Source organism: Melanerpes formicivorus, unplaced genomic scaffold, assembly GCF_026170545.1.
Source record: "Melanerpes formicivorus ecotype bairdi unplaced genomic scaffold, bMelFor1.0.p_v2 SCAF_98, whole genome shotgun sequence".
NCBI lineage: Eukaryota > Metazoa > Chordata > Aves > Piciformes > Picidae > Melanerpes > Melanerpes formicivorus.
The window spans coordinates 891,521-918,518 of record NW_027142450.1 but is presented as its reverse complement, the minus strand read 5'-3'; the positions used below and the strand labels follow the sequence as shown (position 1 = coordinate 918,518).

Genomic DNA, 26,998 nt, shown 5'->3' with positions numbered 1-26,998 from the left:
CAGCATCTAGGTCTAGGCTGCTCTTCCTCAACTTGGAGCTGGTGTTTGTAGGGGCATGGCAGATATATCACAGATACAAATAGAATCAAATAATTTCTGTTGGAAATTACTTACAATGATCATCAGCCCCAACTGCCTGATCACTTCAGGGCTGTCCAAAAGATAAAGCACCTTATTAAAGGCATTGTCCAAATGAGTCTCTAACACTGATTGACTGAGGGCAGCAGCCATCTCTCTAGGAAGCCTGTTGCAGCATTTGACCAGACCACCCTCTCGGTAAGGAAATGCTTCTGTGTGTCCAGTCTAAACCTCTTCTCTGAACCTTTTCCATGCATTCTGTCACTGGATACCAGGAGAAATGATCAGCACCTCCCTCTCCGTTTCCCCTTCTCAGGAAGTTACAGAGTGTGAAGTGCAAAAGACCTCAGTGAGAATGTTGACTCCAATGAAAACATCTTCAATTGTGAGGCTGTAGCTGCTTCCTTGATTTCTGCAGAGATCCTGACTAAACCTCAGGGTCCTAACTGCCACCTCAAGCAAGCACAGCTGATTCCCTGACTTCCTGAGAAGTCATGGGAGCAGTGGGAAGGACATGAACTTGAGTCAACTGACCTAAGGGGAAATGTAAGGCTCATATTAGTTTTTGGCAGCATTTTCTGTTTGAGAGGAGCCTGAAGTAAGACAGAGATGTCTGGGTGTGCAAGAGGTATGAGCATAATCCCAAATGAACTGTCTTCCAGATGCTATCATCAACTAAGGGACATCAGTCTCTCAGGCTTGTGATGGGCCAGGACAAATGTCAGCTTTCATCACAGAAAGCAAATACAAAGAACAATCCCATTGCCCACAACCATGTACAAGGCAAAAACCTTCTTCTGCAACCCTCCCTGATGCTCTTTCCTTGCAGCATTTGGGAAGGTGTTAAGACCTGAGAAGAGTATACCAAAGAAACACTTCCCAGATGAGGGTTTTGGTTCAGTAGAGTAAGGGAAGGGGAGTGAGCAATTATCAGCAAAACCAGGAATGTGTCCTGGGTCATTTAGAGCAAAGTTGTGACCACAAGGCTTTCTTTCTAAGGATTGTAATGGTTTTACTTAAGACTGAGCAGAAGAAATTTAATCCAGTGTTTGTAACAGTTCAGATGTGATGGAACTTGAGCCAAGAGCCCCTACCACGAAAGATTAGGTCCAGTGGATTAAGTTTCCTTTGGTCATTGAGCAACTGCAGAGAATGAAACACCCTGTCATGTATTCTTAAGCTGTGATTAATGAGACGCGTGTGTGAAGGTTTCAAAGTAAGACGAGACTTCAGCAACAAGCAAACTAACAATCATTGCAAGAGAGGTCTTGTGAGCTGCAGAGAGAGGTGAACCTGTGTTGCTCTCACATACCATGGTAACACATACCTGTTTCCCTAGCAACATATTGGATTTCATGTACTGATCACTTCACATTCTGTGGCCCTAAATAACATTGACCCTACTTTACTGACAGGGCTTTTCTAGCTGATGTACTGTGGGATTCCTCGATAAACACCAGAAAGAGCAAAAAGAGATTATAACTTCAGTTTACTGATGCCTGACACAGTGCTACCTGAATGCGTTGCTTTTGTGTATTGGATGAAGTTTTTGTAGCTTTTGATGGGATAAGTGATTAGAGACATCTGTGAGCAAACATGAGAAATGTGACATGAATAATATGAAATGTGACAGTGGAGATAAGGAAGGGGCTTCAGGAAGTCCCTAAGCCACTGGTTGCTGAGAAGCAATATAAAGATCAAGAATCTCTCCATACCTAGCACATTTCTTTTAGTCTTTCCATTGAGCTGCTGTTATTAAGATGCAAGATAGTGATTTAGGTAGACTTGTCATTTAGAATCAACTTGGAATAACCATTCTTTTGTCCTTTTTCTGTAAGGAATGTTATGCTCAGGAGAGTGTGTGGCATGGGTATGTGTGTTCTTGTGATATGGTTGTGTGACTTTAATTTCACTGCATTGTATTTTTTCCTGGGGGGGCCATGCCAACAGTGCAAGAGTCTACCACTAGGAATAGATGGCTAACCTCCTCCAGTGTTTTTAAAAACTGTGTAAAGATTGTTTTCATCTTGAGGCATGTAATTCCTTTGGAAATCTGGCTCCCAGAGCAGATATGCTTTTATTTCTATTTGCTTAAATGCAACTGTTACATTTACAAACAGCTCTTCTGTAAAACAAGAAAAAGAAAGCAAGAAGAAAAAAAACAAACATACCTTTAGTTTTAATTCCCTCCTACATCTGACTGAACAGAGCAAGCAAGAGATGAGAGACTTTGGGCAATACCTTAAAAGGCAATTATTCAGTTATTTTATGTCATGTTTGCTTCATTGATTAATGATTGCAGTGGCTGGATTCTGTTCAGACAGAAAAGGAAAGTTTTTATTTAATCTGTGATAATTCCAGGCTGTTTGGTGTTTCAGTGTGAGAGTACAAGACTCTCCTGGTGGGGTTCTCTAGTATACCTCTTTGTCAGGTCTTTATTACTCACTTAGAATAAAATGAACCCTGTACTTCAAATGAGAGCAACTGACTCAGCCCAAGGACTCTAGTATTTCTAACAGTGCAGATGTAATTCATTCTGTTGGAGGTAATAACATAAAATTAAGAAATGGATTTGATCCTGGTGACTGCCGTAGAGCTTGAAGTTTAAGGTTTGACAAAAAGAGGTACATTCTATGGTTTGATAAAAAGAGGCTCATTCTATCTCCTCTCTCAATGCCTGCTGATGTGTCCTTGTACTCCAGGTTGAACAATCCAAATTCTTTCAGCTTACCTTCATAGGAGAGGTGCTCCAGCACTCTGATCATCTTTGTGACCCTCCTCTGGACCCACTCCAGTGGGTCCATGTCCCTCTTGTGTGGGGGCCCTGGAGCTGTACACAGCACTCCAAGTGAGGTCTCATCAGAGCAGAACAAAGAGTCAGAATCATCTGTCTTGACCTGCTAGCCATGCTTCTTTCAATGCAGCCTAGGATGCAATTTGCCTCCTGGACTGCAAGTGTGCTTTGTTGGCTCATATCCAGCTTCTCATCCAGCAGTACACCCAAGTCCTTTTCTGCAGGGCTGCTCTCAATTTCTTCATCCCCCAGCCTGTATTGATATTGAGGGTTGTGCTGACCTAGGTCCAGGACTTTACTGTTAGCCTTATTGAACCTCATGAGATTCTCTTCAGCCCACCTCTCCAGCCTGCTCCAGTCCCTCTGGATGGCATCCTGTCCTTCAGTCTTACCAACTGCATCGCTCAGCTTGGTATCACCCGCAAATGCACTGAGGGTGCACTCAATCTCTCTGTCAATATCATTGATAAAGGTATTGAGCAGCACTGGTCCGGTACAGAACCCTGAGGGCCACCACTTATCACCCATCTCCATCTGGACATCGAACTGTTGACCACTACCCTTCATACAAGATTATCCAACCAATTCCTTATCCACTGGACAGTCCACCCATTAAACCCACATCTCTCCTGCTTAGAGAGAAGGATGTTGTGGGGGACTGTGTAAAAAGCTTTACAAAAATCCAGATAGATGACATTTGTTTGTGTTCCCTTGTCCACCATGGGGAGCATTAGGGTTTTGTTGTAGTTTTGTTTGAAAGGATTTTGTCAATGGAAGGGCTTCATCTGGAACTGTGCTGACAGGTTGATGATTAGCTCCTGCCTCCTCCTCTGGCCAAGTAGGAGATAACTGATTGAAAGTTCCAGTGAAAACTGGGCAAAGCAGTGAGTTGACTTTGATCCTCCCAGTTGACTGTGCTAACAAGTGGGCTACTCTTCTGAAGCTGAGCATGTATAGAAAGTTGAATCAACATACCAAAAAAATAAGGAACTTCATGCCTCTAAATGGTAGGGAAGTTCTTCTCAATAAAGTACTGCTTGATTTTAAATGAGAACTTTTTTTTCACTCAGCCCACGTAATTTTCTGGATCACAGAACTTTTCTGGTGTCTATATTGGTCTATTTCCTTTCTACACAATCTCTCAGATGCAGAAACTTTCAGAGGAAATAAAAGACTATTTTACTTCATCAAAACTGGTCAGTTCTCAAGAAAATTTTCTGTGAGCTGGCACGTGCCACTGAAGAACTGCTTTGCTGAAGAATTCCTAATGCTGCTGAATTGAGGGTTAGAAATTCCTCTATTTTAAAGGGCTGAGTAAATTTGATCAGGAGAAAGAAGAAGAAAGTGAGTATTAGGACTCCAAGGAGGATTTTCAAAACTTTCAGAATGTTTAATTAAATCTTCAAAATAACTGGAATCATTGATTCACATATTTTGATTTGCCTTCTGTATAATACAGGAAGGAAAAGTGTCAATACAGGGAGTTTTATGTTACTGAGATTTCAATCCATTGTATGCTTATTCAGCTGGCCATGGTGAGACAGACATACAGAATGATAGGAACTTTCCTTTTTCATGACTTTGCATCCTTTTTTATTTTTCAAGTATAGATTTCATTAGAATCTAAAAAAAATTTGCTTTTTCTCTGTATTCTATATATGCAATACATTTATTATATGCCACTGTTTTGTCTGTATGATGCTGTGTAAGTTGTTCCCTTCTTCTGTTCCCTGTTTCTGTGTAAGCACTGCCATCTACAAAGTTTTGTAGCACTAATTCCTGCAATATTTGCAAGAGTTCTGTAGTGATGTTGCTAGATATAGCCATAGACAGATGAAGAAGGAACAGATTTCATGGGAGGAAAGGGCATTAGATTCTCCCACTACTACTACCACAGAAGTATGCAGTCAGTCACATGGTGATTTTTGTGCCTGCATCCCTACAGACCTGCCAGTCAAGATGGCATCTGGTTTGGTACAAACATTTGTCCTTCTGCATCACTGGGTTTTTCATGCTGCTGTCCCTGTCTCTTGAGTTATAAACTCCTGCCTTTATGATGTTTGCTTTCATACCAGGTCACATTCAAGTGCTCTGTGGCAGTTGTGCAGGGACACACAGCATTGGAAGGAGTGCTGCTTTTTGGCAAAGAGCACTTTTACATCTGTGAGTGCTTTGTGTTATCCCCTCTAGAAGAAGTCTACTGTACACATCACTGCTTGTCCAGGTAAACTATTCTTTCCTCCCACATATGTTTGATGAATTTCAGTACTGCCACATGGATACTTAGAATTTGCACAGACTTTGAGGAGACTTCAAGAGAAATATTAGCAGAGCATAAAGTTTGCCATTCTTTCCATCTGTTCACAGAACTGTTCAAGTAACATAGGTGCCTTTTCACAGGCTTTGGAGGTTCAACAAGCACTGACAGCTCTAACAGATGGAGATGGTGGGCAGTCTAACATATACATTGCTGTTTTCCATTTTTCTAAAAGTGTTAATGCTTCTGTCTGATTGGCTCCCGTCTTTCATTCGTATACAACAGTCATTGCAAGAGCCTTTAGCTTCATTGTCTAATAAGGGTGGGGTTTTTTGTTTCTCCAAGATGGAATTTTAAGTAATTTTTGGCACACTGCTATCATCATGATTTATTGAAACTGACTAATATTGAATATTAGTCTATTAGTCTTAGCTCTTTGTGCATACAGTGTGCTCATGTGCAAAGCCCAGTAGATGGTGAGTAACAATATTTTCACTCCATGACCGCTCTGCACAAAATTCTTACTATGTCAAACATCAGTCAATCCAATCAGGTAACTTAAAGATTGATTGAGCTGGGTCTGATAAAAGGTTATATTTCTAAGGGATTTGCTGTGGGCTAGGCTGTAAATAGTGATTTCAGTACATGTACATAAATCAAGTAGTAATGAATTAATTGCTTAATTATTACTTTCAATTAATTGCTCTTTACAATAGCTGTGTGTCTGTATGATGTTTGTCCTTAGCCTAGGCTTTCAGATAGTTCCACCCACATCCTTGCTACTTCTCAGACTTCAGTGTGTGCAAAACATTTCTGTTTGCGTGCACTAAAATCATTTTAGACCTACCCTTAGCCTTCACAGGCTCTTTCTTTTATTTTGGGAACTAGTACAAAAATCTGCCTTCAGTATTTATCTTTGTTTTCAACTTGAGTATGTCCGAGTAGGTCCTGCTAGCTCTAAGTATTTTTATTATTCTTTAAGAAAGACTTGGATGTTCATGATGGCTATCCTGATCTCTTTTGCTTCAAAATAATTTTTCTTTTTAATTTTTTTTTTCTCTTTCAGCATCACTGATCCATTCATTTTCAACTTATGTCATAAAGATCACACTGTGGGAGACCAGATATGCTCCCGTTACTCATATCATGATATAAAAGAGATTCATCTGATGCGCTTTCTTCTGCAGGTAGGAACATCCTCTGTCATTTGAGTGGAAGCTACAATAGGAGTAATGACATATCATTGATAACTAGTTCCACATTTTTTTACTAAGACTGATGAGTTTTCTTTGCCTGAGACCCAAAATGCTTTTGCTCCCATCATTGCTTCATTAGCCCTTGGTAATAAAAACTCCTTCCTTTGTTCACCAGTGTTCAAGCACCCTTACAAGAATGGATGGCTTATTAGCTGTTAGGGTAACAACATTCTTCAGAGTTTATTTTGATTTTATTTTTTTTTAATAAGTCAATTTCCTAGTCATGGTGGAAGCTTCCAGTAAGTGTCTGACTTTCAGTAATGCTCAGCTCCTACAGACTTCAGCAGTTTTGGACATCAGTGGATTATGGGTATATGTGTATAACATGCTTACCCTGGATCCCTTGGAATACCTTTCAAGTTGTGTATGTGAGTCAGTAAATGAATCATAAACTGAGATGAAGATTTGAATCCTCTTTGCCTTTTGGTACTCCCCACCTGGAAGCTACCCATCACCAGTGGCCTGGTACTTTTAATTTTGTCTTATTTAGATGAGCCTATGATGAGAAACACAGAAGAGTTGTGCCTAGAACTCCTTACTCTCCCTCTCTGGAGATAATCAAAACCCATCTGGATGCATTCCAATGTGGTCTGGTATAGGTGGTCCTGCTCTGGCAGGGGGCTTGGATTAGATGACCTTTTGAGGTCCCTTCCAGCCCCTAACATTCTGTGATTTTGTGATTCTGTGATACAGCAGCAGAGCCTGTACCTGCTCTTGTCATTTGAAAAGAGTTTTGAAGAGGCTGTAACTAGTTGCCTGTTATTTTGAATCCATTTCTGGAAGGTTGAGGTTCAACAGAGAATTAGGAAATTATTCAGAAAGTTCAATAGTTGGAGAAAAAGAGGCTGGTAATTGTCTTGTCATCCATTATTGTCATGTAGTGTAGCAGTCAACCATGACTTATCCCTGCTTCATTTTGTATTTAATTATTTATGCAAAATTGACAATTTTAGTAGGTGAGACTTGATTTAGGATATAGCATATCTCAGTGGTTAGGTTACTCTCCAAGCATGTATAACAATGTTAAGTTTTGTTCTTAGTGACTCTATGAAGCTTATTTTCTTATGCCACTGCTGAGCAACCTGAGCAGCAGAACAATCACCTCTTCTGGTTTGTGAATAGCATTAAAGTTGCCAGTGGAATCTTGCCACCTATCTCATATATTCGTGGTTCTGTCTATGTGTGGATTTTTTTAAATACTTGAAGTGGAAATGTTTTGTGTGACACAGAGTGAAAAATGGATATGAGTAAAAATGATCTTTAAATAAGCCTGGGACAAAGGTGGACTGGTTTGATTAGAGGTGGGTTGGGGGGGGGGAGGGGGGTGTTTTGTTTGGTTGGGGTTTTTTTGTTCTTTTTTTGGGGGTTATGGGGTTGTTGAAGTTTTTTTGCTTTGTCTCAATTAATGAACTGAAAACTCAAGTATCTGTACCAGGCTCTCAAAATCTTGCTCTGGGACTCAGTGTCACAATCTACTTTGAAAGACTATAGCAGAAGAAAACTGATTCCTTGTGCTTTCCCTATGGGGCAAGTGGATCAGCTGTTAGGCAGCTTACTCTGCCTCAGAAAACTGATCTCCTGTTCATGCACACAGCCCAACTCAGAGCTGTGAAACCACACAACCCAGTTCTGTAATGCAGACAGTTGAACAAGACTTAGTTTGGAAAGCTGAGCATCAGAGCAAATCCTATAAGCTGCTTATTGTCACAGCTGCTCTCATATTACCTTTCTACTTTATACTTCATTTGTGGATCATGTATGGGGCATTTGTCACTGTAGAATAGGTTTGTATTGCACCTGACACATCTGGGTTGAAAGTCATGTCCAGGTTCCCAGAAACTACATGTTATTTATAGTTTTTGCTATCTGACTTTGGGAGAAAAAGGACCATTCACTAAGTAAATGACAGGATCATATGCAAATGCACAACATAACAATGTGTGGAGATGGTGGAAAAAAAGTTGGCAAAGTTTTCAACTTTGATTATTTGAAGCTTCAGTGGAAATGTCATAAACTCTTCTTCCTGTACTGTGTCTAGTCAGGAGAAAATATTTTGGCTCACTGTTGTTGAGCTCACTATTCACTTACAAAGCATTATGGTTGCTTTTTAAAAGAAACTTTTACTTGGCAACCCCTTTTTATATTATCTTTCTCACCTAATTAGAAGCTGATGTTACTAGTACTTGTTGATCACATTGAGATGTCAAGATAAAAATGCTTCAGAAGCAACAGGAGGAGCTGGGTGATGGTACCAATATCTGGAGTTTGGTTTTGTTTCGAAGAAGCATTTGAATTCCTAGTCAACCCAGTAGGACCATTCTTGCTATTGGAGAAATTTGGTATATTAGGCATCTTTTGCTATACTTCATGCTTGATACAATGGCCTGGGTTTTTTTTAGAGCCTTGAGGAACTGGACAGACCATGATAGACTTTTGGCAGCACTAGACTTTACTCAGCAACTTTTCACACTGTGAATTATTTCTCTTTCCAGGAGATTGCTTTGGAAATATTCTTTAAAAATGGTTACTCCAGATTTCTTGTCTTCCATGACACTGACCGAAATAAGATATTTAAGAGGTAATCACTGTGTCTCAATAACAGATGACATTCCTGGTCTATCACTCCTATTTATCCTGGCATCAGATATCTGTCTTGTGCTAACCTGGGGTCCTTTCCTTTAACTGCAGCTTCTTGGTCTTTAACAGTTTATACTTAAGCAAAGCTATGAAGTTTTCCTTTTGCTGACCTGTGATTTTTTCAGAGCATTCTATAGCTAGGGAGCCAATTTATATGTTGGATTCCTCTAGCATCCAGTAGTGTATTGTGTGTCACTGCATCCCAGAAATTCGCAGTTAGAGCTGTGCTGCTTCTCGCAGAACTCTCCTCACAGTACTGCGTTAATGGAAGTTTCTTCCCTCTTTCTTCCAAAACAAGAAGTGTCATTACATCCTTTAGGAATAAAATGGTTTTGTCTCTCTGTTTCTTATCTTTTGTTTTATGGAGCTGCTTTTAACAATTAAAATTTTAAGACATTTCTCCTTATGCATTTGTTGTGTTTGACAGAACTGGAATGTGAGACTATGAAATGATTCATTTGCATTTTCTTTACTTGAATTTTTTCCCCTACTGCAGCTCTGGCTGTTATATCGCATTCGCTATCTTTTACACAGAAAAAAAGTACTTCAATATGTAGTACTTCCTGTGGTAAATTCTGTGGTGTATACTGAGGATTGATTCTGTTAATTTATGAACAGTCATAGCAGTTCCTTCTGAAATCTCCAAACAGTTTCTGTTGGAATATTGCTTTAAAAGTCGATGCAGGTTTATGCATTCTTCCTTTCTGCATAGTGTGTCCACTTAGAATCACTAGTTTATGCCCCAGAGCCAGCAGCTTCTTTTAGCCCTTGTCCTGGCTCAGCTCTGACAAATATCTCTTGGAAGAATTTTGCAGAGACAAGTCATGGTAAGGTTTTGATCCTCATCTGAAGGTCACCAAACCTATGTATTTCAAGGTTTTAGTATGTCAGATATTGTAAACCTCAGAGAATGCACTGAGGTGTGGGCTGATATTCCTTTCCACTCCTTTTATTAGATAAATGTCTGAGTTCTCATTCTCTGGCTTTAATTAATAGCAGCTTAAACCACCTAAAAGTCCATAGCCCTTTATATCAGTTCAAGGTTCTGTAAAGAAACTACTTTCTTTCCAGCCCTTAGCCAGCTCCTTAATATTAAGTGTATGCTTTTGCTGTATTTCTTTGCAAGTTTGTCCTAGGTTAGAGTCTCAGTGGTATCTGTGGCATCTTCAGGAAGAAAGTTGCTGTCAGGACATGATATATATTATATATATCTCCATATAGATATATGGATAAAAATTTAAATAATTATAATGTGATCTTTCATTTTTCTTTTAGATTTTGCTCTTTCCAACCTGCTTTGAAGTCAAAAGGAATAACAGAAGAGTCCCTGAATATAAGGTAAAACATTGGATAACTGTAGACAAGTGCAATTGTGTAAATAAGTTGCACCTTAAAAAGCATCTAGAAACTTATTTATTTGTGTCATCTATTTTAAAGATTCAAAGGAATCCCCAGAACTCTGAAAAGTACTCTAGTGTATAGCTGGACCTGAGCAAAGCCTTTGACACTGTCCCACACCACATCCTGGTCTCCAAACTGGTGACACATGGCTTTGATGGGTGGACCACTAGATGGATAAGGAGCTGGCTTGGTGGCCGCACCCAAAGAGTGGCTGTCAATGGCTCCATGTCCCAGTGGAGGCCAATGACAAGCGGAGGAGAAGTGTGGCCAGCAGGTCAAGGGAGGTGATCCTCCCCCTCTACTCAGCTCTAGTGAGACCCCACCTGGAGTACTGCATCCAGTTCTGGAGCCCCTATTACAAGAGGGATATGGATGTGCTGGAGCGTGTCCAGAGAAGGGCCACGAGGAGGATCAGAGGGCTGGAGCACCTCTCCTATGAGGACAGACTGAAGGAGTTGGGGCTGTTCAGTCTGGAGAAGAGAAGTCTCTGAGGTGACCTAATTGTGGCCTTCCACAATTAGGGGTCCTACAGGAAGGCTGGGGAGGGACTTCTCAGGATATCAGGTAGTAATAAGACTAGGGGGAATGGAATGAAGCTGGAGGTGGGGAGATTCAGGCTGGGTGTGAGGAGGAAGTTCTTCACCATGAGAGTGGTGAAGCCTTGGAATGGGTTGTCCAGGGAGGTGATTGAGGCCCTGTCCCTGGAGGTGTTTAAGCCCAGGCTGGATGAGGCTCTGTCCAGCCTGATCTAGTGTGGGGTGTCCCTGCCCATGGCAGGGAGGTTGGAACTAGATGATCCTTGTGGTCCCTTCCAACCCTGACTGATACTATTACTATGATACTGCCCACAGTATGAAGACATGAAGAACGTGTTGAGTAGCTGACTATCCAGATTTGAACAGTTATTACCTCCTTCATATGATTTTATTGTTAAATTCTACACAGGTTTGATGTGGGAAAGAGGCAGTCAGTGAGGTGAGGTTAGAGCTAGTCCATAATGATTCTGCATTAGTGGCCTTTCTATTGCATGGCTATACAGAAATAGATATACAGATGTGTGTTTTAGTATGTTACAATAATTGTGCAGTGGAGATTACAGCTTCTTGTCCCTCAGACTGTTGTCCTGCAGGAAAAATGAGTTTTCTCCCAGTGAAAGGTGATTGAAAGCATATACCATGCTAGCCTTGAGTTACCTGCATACCTGTAACTTTTCTCAGCTTGTGTATCTAAGGAACACATCCCTAACTGCTTAACTGGTGTGCTCCGAAGTGATTGCCTGAAGGCTGGAATACTGTTGAGACCTGAAGGTCAGATTGCCCCTATGAGTTGTTGTGTGTCAGCTGTACTCTCCTTTTTAATTATCACTCTACCTGTTGCAGATCATTACCAGTCTTGTAGTTGAACATTTTCACTCCTGATTATGAGCCATCACCTTGCAAAAATATCAGTGTAGTATGCAAACAGCTCTGACTGGAGCCTAACTTGTGACAGAGTTGATGGCTGATTCTATGGAGCATGCATGTTCTGTGTGGAGTAACCAAAAACTCACCCTAGGGTCTTTTTCCCTGTGCTTGCTGGGTGCTCAACAAGTGGGAATATCTTGATATAAGATGCATGATGACTGCAAGAACTTTGGACTTAAGGTAGGCTTGTGATTATTGTGAAAATACACTTGAATCAAGTTTGGTCTCAGAGGTTGAAGTAGGCTGTATGTCTAGGTCTAAAGTAGTCTGTCCTGTATCCCATAAAGTTCTGTGTTCAGTTTTACTCTACTAAGAGAGGACTTTCTTCACTCTGAGAGAGTAAGGGGCCTTTGGCATAGCTTTGACTAGGTGATGCTTGAGCATGAACTGAAATAAAAGAAATGTAGCACAGTGATACTGCCTAAGTAATGATCACAGAAACGTTGTGCTTAAAACGAAAGCTAAAGAAAATTACTCAGGTGGGCGTCTTTCCTTTTATCAAGCTCCAGTCTGAAAACTGAAGGACCCGGGACTTGATAAGATTACTTTTCTCATGTTTGAATTCTGGAGCTGCTTCCATGTTAGAAAAAAAAATCAAGAATAGCACACAGGGCTCCTTCCCTATCTAGAAGGCAAAAGCTATCTTCCATAGTATCCCAGCTTTCTCTGCCCCTCCTGAGAGAGGGAGGCAGGCCAGAGTAAGCTCTTTGCCCAGGCACACTATTAGTAATTGCCCAGCTGAAGCATTGAAAAAAGAAATTTCTAGTTTGATGTATCCTGTGATGTTGAAGTAGTACCATTTCTGCAAAACACCATATCAATTTTCCCACTTTTTCAGTCCATAGGAGTAATGTCCAGGAGCTCTGACTTCCAGTCTCTACTGTAGGCATTTAAAAATTATGATGGGCTGTTACTGGATAACTGAGTACTTTGCTCCTGGCACTTTATTCTTCATTTAAATATACTTAAATATTTGCCACAATCACCACTTCATCTTATGTCATACTTGGCTGCTTTTATAATCTGCTTATTGCTTATACCTGTATTTGCAGGCTGTCAGCATGCTGCCCTAGGGATGTGATTGAAGCAAGTGAATGTGTGTGCTCAAGTGCATGTGTGTATGCACACATGTGAGCAGAAAGCTAAAAGTACTGAGAACACTACACCTGATTTCATCAGTTCACCAGCTGATTCTTGGACTGTGGAACAGGGTGATTCTTCTCATCTTAGTTACTGCTTAAGTGATAAGCCCAGGACCCTTAAGAAGAGCAATTTTTTTCCCACCCCTTCTCCCTTCTGTTCCTTCCTGGGAAGGAAACACCTCTGCATCTGCAATGAGTATAGGTAGTGCCAATGATGCTGTGCACAGTAGAGATCACTGCATCCAGGTATAACACCCAAAATCCCAGGGATTTGCTTCTGCAGAGTCTACCCCCTTGACAGCAAAAAGGGTCTTTGGTTGCTTAGCTCTGAGCATTGCATTTGTACTGCATAGTAACTCCTGAGCATAACATTTGTGTCTGCTGCCTCTGGAAACTGCCTCTTGGAATGAGCTCATGGTTTCTACAATAACAGTGCCTCTCTGCAATTCATTGAGGGGTTGGAAGCAGCCACCAGCAGCAGAAGGTTCCCAGGTCTGTTCCTTTTGCTCCAAATGGTATTTACTGAGACTAGCTTAACTGTGTCTTGCCCCATTAAAATGAACAGAACTAATGTTTGGGGTGCAGTGGTGGCAGTGGAGTTGCCAGAAAAACATGTCTTCTTGAAGATTTCTTCAGTGGACACATGCATGCACAAAAGACAAAAAACAAACAAACAAATTAACAAAGAAATAAACAAACAAAACATACTGAAACATGGAGAACGTTGTAAGAAGAGGCCCAGATGGAAATAGCCCTTCCTTTCCCAAACACATCCTTTTGCAAATACACATCTATTTTAGTTGGTTTGGATAAAACTACATAGACATTTAAAGGAAAACAACTGCAGGAAAATTGAGGAGGAAAGAGATCATCTTTTTATTAGCTTAGGCTGGACTTCATGGGACATGGTCTGTGGATGTATTTCAGAGATCTTTGCCTTTTAATCTCCATTCTTGGTTATCCTTCGCAGGAGAATTGGGTGTAAGAAGCAAAGGGAAACTTAACTTCCTTGAGGAGCTCTGTGTTTTGTTCGTTAACATGTTCATCTTGTCCCTCTCATTCTGACACATCTCCAGGCAGGAAGAGCACAGGTCTTTCTCTTGTACTAAGTAAAGTGTCTCTACACGTTTAATGGAGTCATCTTGCACTTCTTCTGTTGAGTCTGGGAAAGGATTTCTTTCTGCATTCAGCTTCTTGAGATTGGGGAGATTTTTCACACTCTTTGGGATGGTGGTCAAGGCATTATCGAAGAGACCTATCTCCTTGAGTTCCTTCAGAGACCCAAGAGTGGTGGGAATACTGTCAAGACAGTTCAGTCCAAGGTTGAGAATACGCAGATTCTTGAGAAGGCTCAAGTCTTCTGGCAGATTTTCGGTGGTCAACTTGTTGTTGCTTATATTCAGGTATAAAAGCTTCTGTAGGCTACCTATTGCTTCAGGCAGGTCCTCAAGCTGATTACTATGCAAGTCCAGCCAGCGTAGATTTTGGAACTTCTGGATGGTACTTGGAATCTTTTTTAACATGTTTCTGCTCAAATCAAGTTCATCCACGTCAGCCAGTTTCAGAATGCACTTGGGGAAGGTGGTGATGCCCATCTTGCTTAAGTCAAGACGAAGCCCTCCATCCAAAGCTATCCGGATGGAATTCTTGGCTATTTTTAAAGTGATCTTCTTCCCCTTTGGACCTTTTGCTTTGCCCTTAGGCATCTCTCCAATATGAGATAGACAGGCACACCAGACTCTGTGAATACAGCATGGGAACTCTAGTAAAAGCTTTGAAAACATAATAATGACCTACTTCTAAATTAACTACAACCATTGGACTCTTCAGAAGTTGTTTTTGGTTTTGATTTTGTTTTTGTTTGGGTGGTTGTTTGGGGTTGGGTTTTTTTTGTTGGTTGGGTTTTTTGTTAGGTTTTTGTGGGGTTTTGTGTTGGGTTTTTTGTTTTGTTTTAGTTCTTGGTGTCAGGAATTATCAAAGTTTTTTCCTGGAAGTATGAATAGGTGAAATTCTAATAATTCACAAAATCATTTTATTGCATTGTAACACCTATATTGCATTGCAGGGTGAAATTACAAGTGGGAGAAATCTGCTGTCTTTTGTGCCTAGACAATGATTTGAACTCAGCATGTACTGAAACTGAATTAAATGTTTCATATGTTTGGAGACCTGAGCATATATACACTGTGGGTCTCAATCCAGTCCTTAGGGACTGCACTAGAAGACCCTACCTGACCAACAGGTTGCCTTCTTTACAGGGCAGGTATTGTTGACATGTTGGTTAAACATCTTGTGTAATGGGCCTGAGATTTGGGCTCTGGATTCTGTTAGAAGATTAAATATTTAAAGCAAATGATTAAGAGTTTTCTTTTAACCCAAACTCAGAAATGTAGTGGACTTCAGATTTGTCAGGACTGTTTGTGGCTCATGCACCACTTGCAGGGCAGATTGCAATGGGGGGGCCTTCTTTGTACAGTTTAGTGACGTATTAAAGCAGGCCTTTCTCTTGGAGATGGGACAGACTCTGGATACTCTAACCCATGCTGTGGCATAGATGGACTCATACTGCAAAGGTGCACTGCCCTCAAAAAATGTATGCAGGTGCTCTTGTCAGACTTGTGACTTGTACTTATGCTCAGCATGTGCTATGTGCTTTGTTTAATTGAGGCCTGCATGAATAATAGTCCACTGTAGTCTCAGGGTTGAACTCTAATTGAAGGTCATGAAATACAGCTGCTTAATTATGGCTAGTGACAAAGGAAATAGGCTGATTCCCTGGAAATGGATGACAACGTCCCTCTCAGCCAGAGTGCAGAGAAGAGCATGGGTTACAGTTGGCTAATCTCAGCATGGTTTGGGTGCTCTCGCATTTAATTGTGAAGAGTCAAATCACAGCTTTGATGAATGATTGGGACAAAATATGGATTTGTCTACAATACATTTCCCTATTAGAAAGGCTTCATTACAAACCCTTCAGGCTTTTTGGCTACTCATTAATCATGTGCAAATACATGAAGGGGAAGATCAGGCTACAACTAAGACATTTCAGCTACTTTTCAATTACATGCCATAGCCAAAAATAATGCAAAAGCAAAGAGGATCTCTGCCAGTCACAACCCACCCTCCCAGGAGCTCTGTAAGGAAGCACATGCTTCAGAAAATCCTAGAATAAGCACAGTGGGGTCAGTCTGTCCATGAGGGAATGTTCCAAAATTAAATATTCATTATTTTATTTTAAAAATATTTAAACACAGTAAATATTTCTCTGTCTGTCACTCACAGATTTGTGTCTCTTATCAATACTTACAGGGGCATAATTACCATTATATCTGAAGGCCTCTTTGTTCTATTTAACCTCACAATACCCTAGGGGCAGTATCAATGCTATTTGTTCCATAGTGTAGACTGGCAACTGAAGCAAAGTATTCTACAGTGGAAAATTAAGCACTTCTCCTATTTTTCATAGAATCACAAAACAGTGTAGGCTGGAAGAGACCTCAGAGGTCATCCAATCTAGTGCCACTGCCATGGGCAAGGATGCCTCTCAACTAGACCAGGTTACTCAAGGCCGCATCCAACTTGTCCTTGAACATCTCCAGGGAGGGGGCATCCACAACCTCTCTGGAGCTTAAATGATTTGCCCAGCAGAGGGTAGAAAGTTCTGGATATCAAAACAATAGGTGTTTTAATCACAATTCACTCATTTTAAGGATTTGATGCAATATTCTTGTTGGCAAATCTGTGAAAATAAAGTTCAGCTGCATGGGAAATGACAGAGCCCTACTGCTACATCTTACAGGATGTCCCAAGCTGCTATTGGAGCACAGAGGGTGACTACCATGCTTCACAAAAAAGATCTGCAGGGCAATTTCTTTATATTTTGGCAGGATGGAAAGGGATTTTCTGCATCCCATAATTAATGTTAACCTGCAGGCTTTTGCGTCCAAGTTTCTCATCGATTGAATTTTATGTTGGATGAGTTGGCCAAGACTTGACCACGACAACCAATAATTTTTGGTTGTTGAAGCTTTCAGCCAAATAGGCCTCTTTAAAAAAAAATAAATGAAAGGGACCTTCAAGGAAAAAAATACAATTGTTTTTTCTATACTCAAGATGATAATTTCTTTTAAAACTATTTCAAAACACCTTTAAAATTCTCACAAGGATAACATTTTGGTCAGTTCCTAGCAATATTTTTCTATTACTTTCAGTTTAACATACAAAGGAGAAACATTAATCCAAACCAGTCTCCTTTCTTAAGAACACCTGCTAGCTAGCGTAGCTGTCGGGCAATGCTGTGCTGTGCCTGCCTGGGAGCACTAGAGGGAGCCTGGTGTACAAGGTTGGCTTGTCAGGGATAACAGCACTTGAACCAGTCTGTGAGGATGGTTTCCTCTGTCTCTCTTCCTGGAAGGCAGAGCAGGCTTGCCAAGCCCAGCAAAGCAATGCATGCTCTGCACCTTTCTGGGTGCAAGAAGGCACTGAGGTGACATATTCTAACTCACCCATGGAATAGCTCTGTGGAAACACTTTCACACAAAACTTAAAACCAGCATTTGCATAGCAAATGGTTTTGCATGAAACCAAGCAGTCCCCGACTGGGTAGGTTTCTGTTTCACTGCTTACAAACCTGTTATCATTTCTTTGTTGTTGGATACAAAGTGCTGTGGAAGAGAGTTTAATTCACTGGCTGTCTTAAATGGATTTCTTGCTAATAAGCAGATTTTGACTAAATCTTGCCATGAGCAAACAGAAAGAGGTTTTCTTCATTAATTTTCTTATTTATCTAGATCACTTCAGAGCCACTGTGCTATCACACAGTGCAAGGTCACTTATAAAAACAAGCCCATAAAGAATTAAAAAAGAAAAAAAAAATAATCTTAGCAATTCTACCAGAGTGCCCCTCTGCATAGGATCTTACCAGTTAGCAGGTAGGAAGACTTAAAAGGTGATGTTGTCACAATATGCCTGGGTTTTTTTCAGTACTGTGGAATGAGCCTTCATGGTCTGTCACCGTGCTGTTGTCCTCTGTCCACTCTTCTTTCATTAATGAGTTAGTCTTTCAGTCTGTAAATAAACTCATGAGTCCGGAGTGCAGGGCAATTTCTTTTTCACAGTCCTGCAAATTCTGAATTGTACTTCCTTGTTGGAAAATGGCAGCCCTTCAAGAAACTTGTGTATGTGAGCGTGCAGGGACAGAGGCAGGGAAGAGAAGTGGCAAAAAAGACTTCCCAGACTCAGGGTCTTTCTGTTCAATTCTCCTTCCACAGTCTGTAAACTTTTGTTCCTAAGCAACAAGAATGTTAAGTCCTTGGAGATCATTAGCATAATGCTTGGTTCCAACGTGCAAGTTCAAGCTGAGGGAAAAGAATTGAATAGCTTGCAGTGCTGGGAAATGTTAGATTCCAAATTATGCAGAAAGGAAAAGCATCTGGACCTCATTAAAAGCTGTTTGTCAGCTTCTAACATTGCCTTGACTGTCCATTTTAGTAATTTGACTATTTCATTTTACTTGGCTGTGAGATACTTGTGTGTGCGTGCATGTGTGAAAACTCGTAACATTTGTGATACCATCCTTAGCATGTGCCAAATTGGATAGGCAGACACAAGAGAGAAGGCTCATGCAGAAATGCAGCAGGGACGATACAAGCTGCAGTTTATATGCATCTGTGTCTATAAAAGTGCAGCTGATACAATTCCATTTTCTAGCACATGAATTTACTGGAATATGACAGAGGCTACCGAGCTCAAGCTTTTAGTAACTCGTTGCAGTAATTTGGATTTACTAGACGGGGGGGGGGGGGGTCCCTCTCTTGCTGATCATGGATCCAGGATGTTACTGGCATAAAGAAACTGAAGTGCTTGCTTGATTCCAGGGTTGGAGACTGTATTCTGCTCATCTCAATAAATTAATTTACTTGATGTCTCTCTTCATGACTGGATGCAGCATTTCTGTAGTTGAAATGTTATCCCCTTGTCTGATTTAAGACTGCAAAAATGTATGGTGCAAACAGTCTTCTGGACATGAGGGAAAATCCTTTCTCACTCCATAGCTCTTTCAAAGATATCCTGCTTCAAGGAGCCCTTCTTATAATATTATATTTATTTATAAATTTTGCAGAGTGAGACTAAGATGACATGGGCTGGTACAATCAAACAAGGAGGATGCTGTAATTTTATTCTAAAGTAATCTAACCTACCACTTCTATGAGTTTGAGAGAAACTTTATTGTTTTCTAGTAAAAGCAGACATTCCTTTTGACATTATCTTTCCTCTCTGAATAGTAGGACTTTGACCTAGGTTGTTGCTTATCAGGAAAAGAATTTTCCTTACAATATTTTTGGTAATTGCAAAGATTCTTTATAAAAGGGATTTTAGGAGAGCCTTGCCACTGTTTTGCAGTTATAAGAAGTATGGAAGATGGAAGACAAAAAGAAAATGAAAACATATTTATGAAGTCTAAGAATCCATTAAGTTTATTGGAATTTTAGTATTAATTTCACTGGGGGCAAAATCTTATCCTTTGAGATTATCTCATCTGCAATGAATTTCCAAATGGGTTGAAGATCCACCTGTCTCTAGCAAATGGAGAGCACTGACTATCACAGAAGTGAGATCATAGTCTGATGTTAATGGAAGAGGGATTAATAAATCACTTATGTATCGTGTAGCCAAAGGTGGATCATCATTAGTACACATCATGCCTAGATTCTGCTGTGGCTAGTGCCCTACAAATGCCTTATAGATTTAGATATAGATGGTTGCATTGGTACTTCACTTCATGTAACCTCACCCCCTTCTGATGTTTAGTTATATACATTTATAAAGTACTTCTACTTCTTTTTCAAACCAGCCTTTGATAATTTATTTATTTTTAAATGCACTTACTGTGGTTGGATAGCTGCAGTTGATCTACTTTGAGCTTTTGCTGTGCTGGCTAGAGAGGTGCTGGCTAGAGGAATGCTGATTGATTACCAAGGAGAAGGAATAGGCATGAACTGCCTGTAATGCGATTCATGTTCTGAGCCCCTGCAAGTTGACAAGGGAGAATGCAGAATTCCTGATCTCTGAGGACTTGGCATCCTGCCTGTTCCCCTGAGACCCAGAAGGATGGCACTTACAGAGGAGTGACTACATTTAGCTTTGCGTATTTTTGTGATGTGGTGAACTTATCAACCTCTTTGAGTTACATAGCAGTTTCCAAAGTCAGCAGAGAGGACTGCTTTGACACATGTAGAGTCCTTATTAGCTGTTTAAGGTTTATGACAAGCAGAGCAAAAGTTCCACGAGAGGGTATCTGAACACACTGGCTGGCCCAGCTTAGTTTTGTGTATAGTATTTAATAATGCTCCCACTTTAAATGTTGGAGGACTCACAGATTGAGCAGGTTTGTACATTACATAATCCCCTGCTTTCTAACTCAGCCATAAATCCAAAATAAACCTGTGCATTTGTAGTGAGTGAGTCTGCCTCTGTGGAAAGGGAAGAGCTTAACTTGATCCCTCTGCGACAATCACCCTAAACCAACCACATTTCAAATAATGCCAGAAATTCTGATCCGATTCAACTCCTTTGAAATTCTCTCTCTGAGTTCCAAATATCTGTTGGAGACCTCACGAAGGCCAGTGGAGCAAAGATCTGTGAAACCTACACATAGTGTGAGAGGGTTGAATTGTAAAGGGTAAGTGCTCATGATAATTGTTTTCTACTTTAGAATTACTACATTATTGAGCCACATGTCACTGAAACTGGGATACAAAGTGCAGTAACTCTCCTGGAGTCAGTGGACTTGCTTCTTGTTTACATTATGTAAATTAGAACACCATGCAATCTGTTCATTTTTTTGGACCAAGAGTGAAGGTCCTATTTTCCCATGTCAGATATGAGAATCACTGCTTTGTGTTATCTGGTTTCTATAAACAGCCTATCATTATTAGGTTTCATTTGCAGGAGAGCTAAACAAAGCTTAGGCATTGTAGACCATGTGTTGAAATTGGTTTCACGCTTTTTTCATGGAATGGATTATTACTTAGGCTATGCAAAATCCTTTCCTCAGATACACACTCTTCTCTGAAAAGAGTGCCAAAGCAAGGAGTAAACCATGTTGACTAAACCATAGTGTTTTTCCTTTATGTACACTATTAGCTGGTCCAGGAGTGAACAGGCAGTAAAATAAAAATCCATAATCATGAGAGGTAATTTAGAAGAATTTACTACTGCAAATTCAAAAAAACTCCTCTAATTTATATGATCATAGACCATTCCAGGCTTTGAAGCCACTTTAAGCCTAGCTTTATGGATTTCTAGTGTGATCCAATACAAAGCATAAAAGTGGAGAAAAACATCTAGTTATTCCTGTTGCACTTGTGTAATCTGTGGGTGAACTGATTTCCTTACTCCTCAGGAATATTCTAGTCTTGTCTCCTAGAAAGCACTTTAGGATTAATTCAAAGTTGTATACTTAAAGGGACAAGCATCTCTGACTTGAGTTACACCATATCATATTGGTAATCTTGTTTACTTTGTCAGATCAAAGGTTTCTTTAATCCAAAAGCTGTTATCTGTCTTAGCCTGGTCTCTTAAGAAGTGATAAAGGCAAGTTCATGGCCTTCAGATACTGACACACCTTCTAGTTCAGTGTAGATGAAATGTGACTTTTGCTTGCTCAGAACCTTTGACATGTTCAAGTGAATTTCCCTGTTCAGAATCCATCTTCAGCTGGTTTGGGTTTTGTTTAAAGTTTCAATTAAAAGTTGCATTTTGAGAACAAAGTAAGTGGAAGAACTGTATTTACTCTATTAATTAAAAAATATTTAAATGACAAGCCACTTTTTAAGAGCTACATTAATTTCAAAGTACTTTGTGCAAAGATTTTTGCATATCTTTAATATGGAGACTGAGACACCTGTTTTCAAGACAGTATTTTCAGAATTCTTCAGAAAAGCTTGAGCCTTTGAGAATAAGGCTTCAGAATAGAAACAGCCTTACTAGTACTTGTCAGCAGCACTCTAACACTACAATAGGATGAAATTTGGAGTGCAAACTGATTAACATTGTGGTTTAGCTTAGAACAGCTGAGGAGATTGCTGTCCCCAGCTGTCCATCCACCTCTGCTGCAAGGGCATCTTCTCTGCCTGAGTCAGCTTCTGAATTCTTGTAGCTTATCATGTGGCATCACTGCTGTAGTTTGCAGAGGTATTTTAAGGCAAACAGAATCCATTCTTACCACCTCCACCATAATTCCTTCATTATTCTCTATTAAATAAAATACTTGAAGTGGCACTTCATTCAGGAGTAGACCAACATGTAGCTTAGGGACACTCAGCTTGTCACAGGAGAGTAACTGACAGTGATAAATTCATGAGTCCTCTGAATCATAGAATCATAGAATCATAGAATGGTCTGTGTTGGAAGGGACCTCCAAAGGTCATCTAGTCCAGCCCCCTGAAGTTAAGCCACTCCTGTTCATAAGACAAAGTCTTCCTTCTTAATGAAAGCAGTAATCAAATTCATATTGTGCAGCACTAACCTCATTTCTGACACTGATTTTGGAGTCAAAGATGAAACCTCAGCACCCTTCTAGACTTGCATTTCTATGGCATCAGAGCAGGGGGAACAGGGTGCACAGATGTTATTGTATTGAGTATCTTATTGTTCTGAAACAGGCTATTTCAATGTTTGTTCCAAACAGGAAACACTCAGGAGGAGAAAAGACAATGCTCCAGAAGTGGCAGGTAAGCTAAATTGTGGCTGCACATGGGTAAGTGAAGAATTTCAAAACCTGTCTGTATGTTTGCACACAGGTATATGTTTGTATATGTACTTACAGGCCTGAGCTGTTCTCTTGCTGCTGGAAGTGAGATTATTGGCAAGAGGAGCTGGGTATTTGCAGAGGTTACTGCAGAGGTTTTCCTCCTCCAGTTGTGAAGCATATGGTACTGCTGTCTGGCAGATTGTGTTTTTATGCACATTTTTAAACTGAGACCAAAGAGATTCACCTAGTTGAATGACTGTTCAGAGATCATCTCTACATATAAATCAATGCTCCTCTTGTTTTCCCAGATGTTTTGCTGAGCTGTGAGATTCATTTACTTTCCTGTACCTCTGATTTTGATGACCTGAGACACTGGAGAAATCTATACCTTCTCATTTATATGTAGCACTTTGTGCAGCCTTTTCTGTACAGGCAGCTGTCCAGGATTTTCCAATATACAGATTGCATGCATTTGGCTCACTTTTAAATCAGGAAAAAATGCTCTGTTATACAAATACAGTATATACTGTGTGATTTTAGACAAATGCAAATGGTCTGCCTGAAGAAGAGCTAGAATGAAGACAGATTCTGGTGAATGTATTGTTACATAAGAGATATTGTGCTGATCTGAAAGGCAATGGATGATTGATTACACTATTTATAATTCTTGTCCCAGTTGATGTGGGAACCACAGGGTTCTGAGGGTGTCTTGGACATATGGCTTTCAGGGATGGAATTAGGGGATTTTAAAGTTTATTTCCTTTCCCTGGCAGAAGAGGGAGATCAGCAACTTTGATTACCTGATATATCTGAACACACTGGCTGGCCGCAGCTACAATGATTACATGCAATATCCTGTGTTTCCATGGGTCCTTGCTGACTACGTTTCCAAGGTCAGTGCTTGCTGCATTACTCTCTACTTTCTATGATGGCAATGGCACAAAGGCTTGTTGAAAGATGCCATTGAGGCAGAAGAGTTCAAAATTTGAGATAGTTAATTTGAACGGCACTGATTCTTTATAGGTTAGCTTTATTTTCAAACCAGCATGCTCAGGATCATGTTATGCCTCAGAAAGGTGGATGAACATCTGTTGAATGTATATCTAATTAAAGGAAGGCTGCATCAGCTCAGCAGATAGGCAGGAACAGGCTTCTGTGACAAGAGGAGTTGGACAGAAAAGCCTTGACAGCAATTTGCAACCCACCAAGTCCCTATCTGTGAAACTCCTTGTATACTGGCACGTACTGCCACCCTCTTTTCAACTCTATATCCCAGTTTGGAAGGAGGTGTTTTAGTACGGAATCTGTGATTTTCTGTGGGTGAAACTTCCAGCACACCCTTGTTGCTATCCAGTGTCACTGAGCTAGTCATGATGTTTAAGACTGAAGGATCTAAAAACCTATATCTTTGCTGGTTTTGCTTTTCAGACTCTAAACCTTACTAATCCACATACATTTCGGGACCTGTCAAAGCCCATGGGTGCTCAGACCATGGAGAGGAAACGCAAGTTTGTCCAGCGCTACAATGAGGTGGAGAAGAGTGAGGGTGAGTGTTTTAGAAGACTAATAGACAGCAGAGGCTTAAGTCCCCTCAGGCCTCTGGGAATGATGTTAAATCCCTTGGAAAAAGTAATCCAAAGACTTTCCAGAATTGTGGCTAAGGGAAGCACTGGATAAAAAGTGATTGAAGATTCAAAGGAAATTGCTCCTGCAAGCCCTGCCCTACTTGCCTTGTACTTCTTAGTTCTGTGCTTTTCCCTTCAGTAGAAGAGATGCTACAGCAAAATGCTGCACTGTTAGCTAAGGTGTACACATTAGTCTTGTCAGCCAAGCTACATGAAGAAGACTGCTGCATTCTCCTTTTCTAACAGCTCCTTTAAGAAAAGAAAATAGGATGTTGAACCTATTGACTTCTAGAGATCAAGAACTTTTCTGGTACTGATGGGGAAAGGAATAATTCAGAAAATTAATAATTTGGAAAGTTAAAGGCCTTATTCTTCAGAAAATGAAACATGGAAGGCTAAAAAAGAGCATATAACTGTAGAACTACACAACCCATTCAATGCAAATATGTGAGTTGTGGTTTTGCTCACAGATCTTTGAACACATCTGATGTAAAGACCTACTCCCTCTTTAGTTATGTTGGTAACTGGATGGTGATATTTTACACTGCAATCTGATTTGTGTTCAATTTCCAGGAGACCTGTCAGCCCAGTGCCATTACTGTACCCACTACTCATCAGCAATTATAGTGGCATCTTACCTGGTCCGATTGGAGCCATTTACACAGACCTTCTGTTCTCTGCAGGTAAGGGGACATGATAGCTTCCCTCCTACACCTCATTATGAACTATGTAACATAGTTATAGTGGTTGTGTAATAAGGGAGATTAATTCTTTTGACAATTTCTGTATAGTCTGTGTGGACTCTGGGCTCACTGAAGGCTCCATGCTATGTCCATTGAATTTGGTGAGAATATCTTAATGGGAGCATGATTGACGTCTGATGATTTTGATTTTTTTTCTGATGAAGACAGATTATTTAGTTTTGGTCCAGTGATGCATTTTGTGAGGGCTGAGGCAAAATTGGTTGGACTTAATGATCTCAGAGGTCTTTTCCAACATAAATAACTCTATGATTCTGTATAAGCACCTAGAAAATGTTTTACAACCTGTCTGAACAAAACCTTCTGACTTTGGGGCAGATGAGTCATATTGTCAGCCCAAATGCCCATACAGTATTGTGGCTACAGGTAAGCACTTGCAGCTGGCTATGGTGGCATAAAGAGCATACCAGGCCAGATAAGGATGCACAGGCTCTGGTGAGTGGGAAATGATATTGTTCCTTGGATCAACTCCAAGAAGGAGAATTGGAGTGAGACTACATCTACTGCTCCAGAGGACTACTTTGTTTTAGCTTGTTCTAAACTTGCCACTGTTTTATGGTGCCAAAAACATTCACTGTGGAATTGAATTTCACAAAACAGAACTTTGTGCTTATTGCATCTTCCTGACTGCCCTCTTCAGCAGGCAGCTGGTGATGCACTAACGTAGACATGGGCTGTAGCCAACAATTGCTATCCTTGTTTCTGTTACATCTGTTGTGTTTATAGCAGGGTCTGGCAGCAGTACAGGTCCTTAAAGGCATATGTTTTTAAGGAGCAATTTGCTGAAATCTACCTATCCTTATGGAGTAATGTGAGGGACAAAACTAGGCCAGTCAAACTGCAGGATGTATGGTGAAGACAGAACATGAGTCCTGCAGATTTCCAAGTGCTTTGCTATTGTGCTGCCTTTTTGCTTTTTCTTTCTTCCTTCTTTTTTTTCCTTCTTTTTTAATGAACTAACAGAAATAAAGTGTTGTGCTAATTAAGTAATAAGCCCTATGATATGGGCTGTTATCAGCAGTAGCTGATGGTTTAGTAAACCACCTGAGGCAATAGTTACCAGTGCGCTCTGTGAGCCATATGTTAGCTGCAGTCATGAATGACTGTGGAACAGTTATTTCTTCCTGTAAACACAAATAGGCTACTGTATCTCACTGGCACACTTTTCATGTATAACAAGTTCCCAGTCTGAGTAGTTGTTCTGTGGCTATGTTTATGTGTGATTAGGTGGTAACCAGCATTTTTGTGAAGATAGTTATCTTCATAGGCTGCTAAGACCTCTAACTTCTGAACATGCTCCATGATCATTGCTTTGCTCTTAACGTTGCTGGATGTTCGGTTGAGATCGTTGTTGCACTTACCCCAGGTGACTGGACCTATAGTGGATTAGGAATTGCTAACTGTGAGATACAGTCAGGGAAATAGCAGACCTGAGAACTGTATTATCAAGTCAAGAGTGGGTTGGAAAAGGAGTACTCCAAACTTAAGACCTTGGAATTGTGCTGATCTGGGAGCCATGAAAGTTTCTCAGTGTCTTAAAAAGTGGAAAAGCCATGCTTATAACTGCAAACTACCAGTTCAAATGCACATGACAAGGAATAGAAACAATTCAGATGCACCCTTGTAAAAAAATGATGTAGGCATAACATCCTGCTTCTCAAGTTAAAGAACTGATTTGTACCACAGAAAGTGGCAGTGAGAAAGCATTGCCTCTGCTAAAGTAATTGTACAGGAGTTTATAGAATCTTATTATTTTACATTTTACCCAAGTATATTGAGATCTGACCCCAGAAAAAGGTGTGTTATCTGCTCTGCATATTGTGATGGAAT

The 26,998-nt window shown here is 40.4% G+C and overlaps 2 protein-coding genes across 3 annotated transcripts in view; one reads left to right on the top strand and one right to left on the bottom strand.

Annotated features, from left to right (window-relative positions):
• WDFY4 (WDFY family member 4) overlaps positions 1-26,998 on the top strand; it is a 124,868-nt gene that overhangs the window by 74,963 nt on the left and 22,907 nt on the right. Inside the window, exons 44-51 of the mRNA XM_068166163.1 lie at positions 4,948-5,096; positions 6,196-6,316; positions 8,878-8,963; positions 10,298-10,360; positions 22,720-22,762; positions 23,556-23,675; positions 24,211-24,328; positions 24,981-25,090. Coding sequence (XP_068022264.1) covers positions 4,948-5,096; positions 6,196-6,316; positions 8,878-8,963; positions 10,298-10,360; positions 22,720-22,762; positions 23,556-23,675; positions 24,211-24,328; positions 24,981-25,090 — 810 coding nt within the window. The remainder of the gene's footprint in view (positions 1-4,947; positions 5,097-6,195; positions 6,317-8,877; positions 8,964-10,297; positions 10,361-22,719; positions 22,763-23,555; positions 23,676-24,210; positions 24,329-24,980; positions 25,091-26,998) is intronic.
• On the bottom strand, positions 13,819-19,958 carry LRRC18 (leucine rich repeat containing 18). 2 transcript variants are annotated; one of them, XM_068166166.1, is made up of 3 exons: positions 19,917-19,958; positions 17,950-18,095; positions 13,819-14,768 (listed from the first exon to the last, which is right to left on the bottom strand). In XM_068166166.1, exon 3 carries the CDS (start codon positions 14,732-14,734, stop codon positions 13,952-13,954), a length of 783 nt encoding a protein of 260 aa, XP_068022267.1. In that variant the 5' UTR covers positions 14,735-14,768; positions 17,950-18,095; positions 19,917-19,958; the 3' UTR covers positions 13,819-13,951. The 2 variants fall into 2 exon arrangements, with proteins under 2 accessions (XP_068022267.1, XP_068022265.1); XM_068166164.1 differs by lacking the exon at positions 19,917-19,958 and having other exon boundaries at positions 17,950-18,284.